We start from the raw sequence: 7,627 nt of genomic DNA, 5'->3' as shown, positions 1-7,627 counted from the left end.
TGGCGCAGCACCTCTCCTGACTTGTCCACTTCTCCCCTCAGCAGTGTACTTTGGTCAGTCTGCCTGTTCTGTTCCCCACTCTGTCTCTGGTGAATCCTCTCACCTCCCACACCTCTGGCTTGTACCCCAGCTCTTGTATGCATAAATAAATAAATCTTAAAAAAAATTAAAAAAAAGGGAAAGATACTATTTATTTTCTTCCAATAGAATTTTTATGATATAATTCAGTCTTGAGGCTCCCATTGACCTAATATACACATACAAATTGCATTTATCGCTAAAAAAACTAAAAGGAATCTTATCTTCCTTCACATACACACACACACACACACACACACACAGCCCTACCTTAATCCTAGGCACAGCAAAACAGAAATTAATTACCATACCAGCAGATACTGTGAATTGTAAACTCAGTAAAAATGAGCGTGAACATGAAAATTTGCAGCAGTTATTGCTTTTTCTTTCTTTCAGGGATAGATCTTATGTGTTAATAATTATTTCAGGAAACTTAGTGCTGAATTAAATATATAAAGATACATGCTCAAAGCATTCATCACACAGTCAACAAAGTATTTATCACACATTCAACCTCTCTAGTGCTTTGGGCAAAGTAGCAAAGTCACAAAGAAAATCGACACTGTTGAGGCAAAAGGCAAAAGACAATCTTTATTGGTGTGTAGTAACAAAGAGGTAGCTAAGAAATAAAAAAAGTGCCACCACTGCTCACCAATCATCAATTAAATAAGATCTTAAAACATACTCTGATTTGGGGGGGAAAAAACTTAATTGCAAACAGTTTATTTCATAGTAGCTTGTCTTCCCCAGATGTTAATGGAGGAATTTTTAAAAAATCCAAATGGATTACATCGAAAATGATGTTTTTCTTTCTCCTTTTTAAAAATATTTTTGATTTATAACACACACGAAACATATGCATAGAAAAACATTTAGAATTTTCAATCCTTTTTTCAAATGGAGATATCACTGTTCTAGAAAAATCTCCCTGTATTTGTTTTGCTTTCTTCAGAGTCTTCCTTTACTTCAAGAGTTTTGCTACAGATATATGTTAGCTGTAAGTACCAAGACTTGATTTGCCAGTTTCCACAAGTAAAGAGGCAGCTTTGGTAGAGAACAGCTAGAGAACAGCTTGGTCTTTCACGATTACTTCTGGTAGGATTCTCTCACTTTGGCCTGCAGGGCATCACATGTCTTCTTGGCATCTCCTAGCAGCATGGCCGTGTTAGGTTTGTAGAAGATTGGATTGTCCACTGCAGCATAGCCAACACCCAGGGACCTCTTCATTACGATAACCTGAGAGTCAAAGATCAAAAGAGAGCACATTTTTTTTTAAAGATTTATTTGTTTGTTTGTTTGTTTGTTTATATAAGCACTGGGTACAATCAGAAGCGCGGGAGGGTGAGAGGATTCACCAGAGCCAGAGCGGGGAACAGAACAGGCAGAGTGAAGAAATACACTGCTGAGGGGAGCAGTGGGAGCAACAGAAGTCTGCGTGCCATGTGAGACCCTTGGTGGTGGCTGGGGATCGAACCGGCACTTCAAAGGCTGCAGGCGGCTTCACAGCCCAGCGCTCAACCGCTGTGCCACCAGGGGAGGCCCAAGAGAGCGCATTTAACAGAACCTGGCTAGGGCCTGTTAGGCACACAAATACTGCCCTGCCCTAACATAATGACAGGGAGGTACCACTACTACTTCTTAGTCCACAGACTTTTTACAAGTACAAGGAGCATTTTAAATGCATGTTTACATTGTGTTAACTTTAATTTTTACAATGTGTTAACTTTAATTTTTAGAATGTGCCTATATTGTCATACACATTTTAGAAAAAGTCACACTACCATAATTTAAGAATGATAAGATTAGAAGTAATTTTCTTCTAAACATTTTTCCCTATGAAGACTATGTATAACATTTTCTGGTCAGAAAAATAAGTATTTTTCTACGAATGTGCTAAAGAAAAACTTAGTGCCTAAGCTCCACTCTCATTCCTAAGATAAATGTATAAATGTAGCGTAGTGCGAAAATGATGTGATTTCTATGCCATCACTCCAGAAAGGTCTAAGACAAAAGCCCAACACGAACTCTAGCTTGTCACAAGGACAGAGCTAATAGCCAATATCATGCACCTACAAAGCAAAATGGAAGGAGTAAGTCCCTCTCTAAATTGCCAATATTAGATATTGCAAATACCTAACATTTACAATCTTATGTGATATGGATGTTACTGTCCTGTTGAATGTCAAGTCAGTTCTTAATGAAGTGAAAGCCTTTGTAGGGTGACATGTAATTTACCCACAAGTGGAAGCAGTGCAATCATGCTTCATGCAGCCTTGGTTCAAAGATGCTCCTGCACACTCTCCTGTACTGACAATGGATGCAACAATTCTTCATGAGCCCCTGTGCAAGGAGTAGAGGTCCGCTACTGCCTCCCACACACCCAGGAAACTGCCTGCCCCTCAGTTGCACATGAACAAGTACATGTCATTTGAAACATAATAAGTTTCAAATTCACATATTTGCAATGAAGAGAAACAAAATTAAAGGAAAAATGTCACTACTATGATTCTTAAAATGCACTTATGACTTGGAAGTGGTAAAGCACAAGTGCCCACTGCTAGGGTAGAGTAAAATTTACAGCCTTTTGAGTGTTCTACAATCTAACAATTAGCTTTTTCAGAAGTACTGTGCAGAAGCAGAGCCTGCTTCCTCATGCCATGTTGTTGTTTGGATTTCTAAATCACCTTTCTTTTAGACACCCCATAACAACATACAAATTCCTTTTTAAAAAATGAATTGAAAAAAATGTGCTCGTGTTCATATATAAAGGCAATGATACTGACTCACTGTCCCAGAAGGAAGCCATCTGCTTCACTGGACTCAGTTTGGAATTCAGCCAGACTCATTCCAAAATCTCAAAGCTCCTTTTTCAGCTGTGATTACAGATTTTGTTAGTCTATACATATAATCTCATCTAGTTCTACTTGTGAGCAAGGCATTCAAGGTCTCTGGTGATCACAGACAGAAGACAGATAGAGAACCAGGTCCTAATATCCTCTAACTCCTGGGCCTCCTAAAGGCATCACCATTTCTCATCTAGTGACCAAGAATAGTTCTGTGTATTTTAAAAGATTTGTGATTATTAGAATGAAACACAAATCTAAAACTTTACCTGCTTTGATTTCCAGACCTCCAGGACTGGCATGCCTGCAATTATAGAATTGGGGTCTTCTTGTGCTGCTGAATTAACAGTGTCATTAGCTCCAATAACAAGGACCAAATCAGTGTCTAGAGGATGTAAAAAAAAAATGACAAAATATGAAACTCAAAAGGGTCACTTTCACTTCTTTTCAGGCAAATGATAGTGATCTGAATTTATAACAACAATAACAAAAGCTAGTATTTATAAGACCCACATATGTGCCAGGTACTGTACAAAGCGCTTTATCAGAGAGGTTCAGTATCTTATCTTGGTCAATGATACACAGCTAAAAAGTAACAGGTCCTGCATCTGATCCTCAGCATCTTGACAAGAGCAAGCTGGCATTACTATGCTTCCCAACCAGCCCCAGCAAATGGATCTACCTAATCTGATTTTACAGCTATTTAATTATTCCAAAATAATGATTATCTTTCAGTTACAAGATTTGCATCCCAGTTAAGATGCAATTTAATGTCTAAAAGAAAATGGTCTAAGCCTGTGTTATATTAAAGCTATGTCCATAATTCCTAGAACTGGCAGATTTCACACATAATTTAGCAACAGTGAAATGTGAAAGGGGGTATAAAATTAAAATGCCCTAAATTCTCTCCTTAAGGACTATAATATAAACTGCCTAAGAACTTTGCCAAAAATGCCATGTGAATGTAGACATACACACGACTTCATTATTTTTCTCAAGCAATATTTTTTAAGTTTACAGTGGATACTTGCCAGAGGGAACTGGTTTAATTTTAACAAACATGATCTTGGGCCAAATGTCATTAGCATCAATATCTACCCCCTGACAGCCATAAAGTATAGCACCTTATCCAGTAAAGTCCTATCATAGAACTTTTAAGAAAGCAGAAAACTACTTTGCTGATCATAGAATTGGTGCAAACTCAAGACACTGGCAAGAACCATGCAGAAGCAATTTTATAAGTGAGAAACCTAAGGTTGAGTACCTAGTTCAAGGCCACACTCAAGTGAGTCAGGACCTGGATGCCCAGATCTGAGCAGAGTCTGTGCCACCCGCTCCACAGCAGATCCCTTCAGATCTCCTCACAGGATTAAAATTACCCACCCGCTTACCGATCTGTTGTACCTTATTCAGTACAGTATCATATTTATTTAATTTCCATGTATATCTACAAGGAGCAGGCTACTCTTCACCTGACTATTAGATCTTCCGCGATCGCACAATTTATGTCCTAAGACTGATATTGCTTTATTCATCTGAAGGGTATTTAAACTTCACCATCACCCCCAACACTTACCTGGGAAATCATGGTTGATCTCATCCATCTCCAACACAATATCATATGGCACGCCGGCCTCAGCCAGCAGCACATTAAGCTGACCAGGCATCCGGCCTGCAACTGGGTGAATTCCAAACCTAGACATGAAACAAATGAACAGCTGGCCTTACTTGATGGGCCAAAATGTACAGAGAACCCAATATTATCTTCAAATCTGCACACTTTCTTCTTGGCCCCTCTACTTCTCTTGGTACTATCTGATCTCTACAGGCAGGAATACAATTAATCCAGATACATAGTCAATCTACAAATATTGAAGTTGGATATTCAATATCTCAGTATATACAAACTATAACTCTTCTCAGAAAAAAATAAATGTAACTTTAGAATCTGACTCTTCCATATATGTTTTAAGTACAATGAACTTCCAAAAAAATTAAAAAATAGTATCATCTTACAGTTCCTAAGCATTGTGTTCTCTCATAATACTTTCTGATCAATGTTAAATCTTTTCAAATGTATATAAATTGGACTGGAATTAAATGTTTGCCATGAAAAATCAACATTAGTCCAGCAAAAACTGACTCCACATTCAACTTTAACCTCTATGTTCAAAGGGAGAGAAATAAAATACTATTAGGTACATGAGGTAGAGTTTCAGAGTAATATGAAGTGTTCCTTCCCGTCAAACAAGAAACGTGATAGGAACACACAAGAGTGTTTAAAAGACAGAGAAATACACAAGGTAGAGTTCCACTCTTATTCAGTCAAAGGAAACTGAAGCATCAAGCAGTTTGTTTCAACCGCAGCTATAATAGGATCTCTGGAGTCATTTAATCCAGTGTCTTGCCCACAATACTCATCTCTGTCTTCTCAGCACTGGGCACTATGCCTGGCACATAAGAAGGGCTCAATAAAAAGTGAGTGATGAGCAAGCGAGGGAGAAAACGAATGAATGAATCCAATGGAGAAATGCCTTTTATAGTTTCACTTGGCTGGGATCCATGCAACCTCGGCTTTAATCCTTCCATGACAAGAAACTTACTCCTTCCTAAAGTCTCTTCCATTACAAGACAATACCAATGAGTTTAGATAAGCAGATAGATGAGAAAAGAGGGGGTAATAACTCTCTCTCTGTCTCTCTCTCTCTAATATATATTTATATATTAGCCAAATCTCTCTAATATATATTTATATATTAGCCAAAGAGAAACTTCATCTTGTAGTTTTGCCCTCTGGAGGAAGGAGTATCCTCCCTCGTTCATATGCAAATCTCTTATGTCATCTTAGGATGCCTCCCAAGCAAACATCTTCAGTTCTTTCAAGTGTTGTAAGAAAAGACAGGACATCCCAACCCGTTACTGCCCCAGACACCGTCTACATTGTGAATGTCCAGCTTAAAACCCTCAGTCCTCCAAAGTGAATACAATATGCTGGATGGTATCTAGTTGCATAAAACACAATACACAGTTCTTTCATTAATTAAGTCAGACTCTGCATTAATAATCTTCAATAATAATCTTCAATAATAAAATTTTCAATTCAGAATTTAATCATTATAATGTAAAGCATATTTATATGCACAGAGAAAATATCAGAAAAATATAGCAAAAATTATTTTTTTAAAAAAATGTAGGAATTGACATTTCCCAAAAAGCCATCCTAAAAAGAGCTATGTAACGGTCATTTATATTGTCTAAATACTGTTGGTTTTCTACATCTTTAAAACTGATAATGAAAAGCCTGAATTATTGGGTGTTTATAACTGGGGATAGGGGTAGGAGGAGGAAAGACATAAAGTGACAGGTATTTTCTTTTACCAAGTTCCCCCTTATATAATCTTCTGTGACTACTGAATGTTTCTAATTTTTTTTTTTAATTTTCTAGAGGCATGTCTTATTTATTTATTATTTGTTTGTTTGTTTGGTTTATACATGCACTGGGTACAGTCAGAAGCGCGGGAGGGTGAGAGAATTCACCAGAGCCAGAGCGGGGAGCAGAGCAGGCAGAAGGACCAAAGTACACTGCTGAGGGGAGCAGCGGGCTGCAGGAGAGGTCTGCTCGCCATGTGGGACCCTCCTCTGGTGGCCGGGGAGCAGCCGGGGATCGAACCGGCTGCAGAGGCTGCAGGCAGCTTCGCAACCCAGCGCTCAACAGCTGCGCCACTGGGGAGGCCCTGAATGTTTCTAATTTTTAAGAAACAGAAATGTAGCTAAATGCAAACTAAAGACTCATCCCTACATGTATGAACAACAAATAGTGGTTTTACTTCCCTTCTTTTTTAATAAATTTTCTATGAAAATATACAGTTTTATGGTTGAAGAAATGAACTTCATTAAAAATAAATTAACACCTCAGGCTTTTACATAGTGATACAATTTACAAGTGGTTTCTCACATATATTTCATTCTATCCTACAAGGAGGAGTAAATATTTGCACATCACATATCCAACAAGGGCTTAATATCCAAGATCTACAAAGAACTCCTGCAACTCAGCAAGAAAACAGCCCAATGAAACAATGGGAAAAGGAGCTAAACTAGTTTCTTTAAGACATGCAGATGGCCAAAAGGCACATGTAAAAATGTTCAACATCAATGATCATCAGGAAAATATAAATCAAAACCACAATGAGATACTACCTTATACCCCTGAAAAATGCTCATTTCAAATAATAACAGAAAACACAAGTGCTAGCAAGGGTGTAGAGAAAGAGGAACATTTGTACTCTGTTGTGGGAATGCAGACTGGTCCAGTCCCTATGGAAAACAGTATGCAGGTTTCTCAAAATATTAAAATAGATCTACCAAATGGTATAATTCCACTCTGTATGTATGTATCTAAAAAATGTAAAACACTAATTTGAAAGGATAGACGCACCCCTATGTTCATTGCAGCCCTATTTACAGTAGCCACATTATGGAAACAACCTAAGTACCCAATACTGACAGGTGGATTAAGAAGATGTGGTATATAGACAAAATGGGAAACTGAGGAAATCTTGCCATTTGCAACAACACAGATAGAACTGAAGGGAATTTTGCTAGGCAAAATCAGTCAGAAGGAGAAACACACAGCAGGTGATTTCACGCATATGTGGAATATAAAGAAACAAAACAAAACAACAGACAAAACAAACCCTAGAAAT

At 37.9% G+C, this 7,627-nt stretch overlaps 1 protein-coding gene across 2 annotated transcripts in view; it reads right to left on the bottom strand.

The window, feature by feature from the left end:
* Window positions 1-949: 949 nt before the first annotated feature.
* NNT (nicotinamide nucleotide transhydrogenase) overlaps window positions 950-7,627 on the bottom strand; it is a gene marked incomplete at its 5' end in the record, with an annotated part of 88,515 nt that continues 81,837 nt past the window's right edge. For both annotated transcript variants that reach the window (XM_084233172.1, XM_084233173.1), the window contains 3 exons: window positions 950-1,314; window positions 3,191-3,306; window positions 4,498-4,616. In XM_084233172.1, the coding sequence (XP_084089298.1) occupies window positions 1,165-1,314; window positions 3,191-3,306; window positions 4,498-4,616 (385 nt within the window). In that variant the 3' untranslated portion in view covers window positions 950-1,164. The remainder of the gene's footprint in view (window positions 1,315-3,190; window positions 3,307-4,497; window positions 4,617-7,627) is intronic.

This window comes from Talpa europaea (genome assembly GCF_964194135.1).
Source record: "Talpa europaea genome assembly, chromosome: 5".
Classification (NCBI taxonomy): Eukaryota; Metazoa; Chordata; class Mammalia; order Eulipotyphla; family Talpidae; genus Talpa; species Talpa europaea.
Note: the sequence above shows the minus strand (reverse complement) of the source record. Positions and strands in the feature narration are given on the sequence as shown.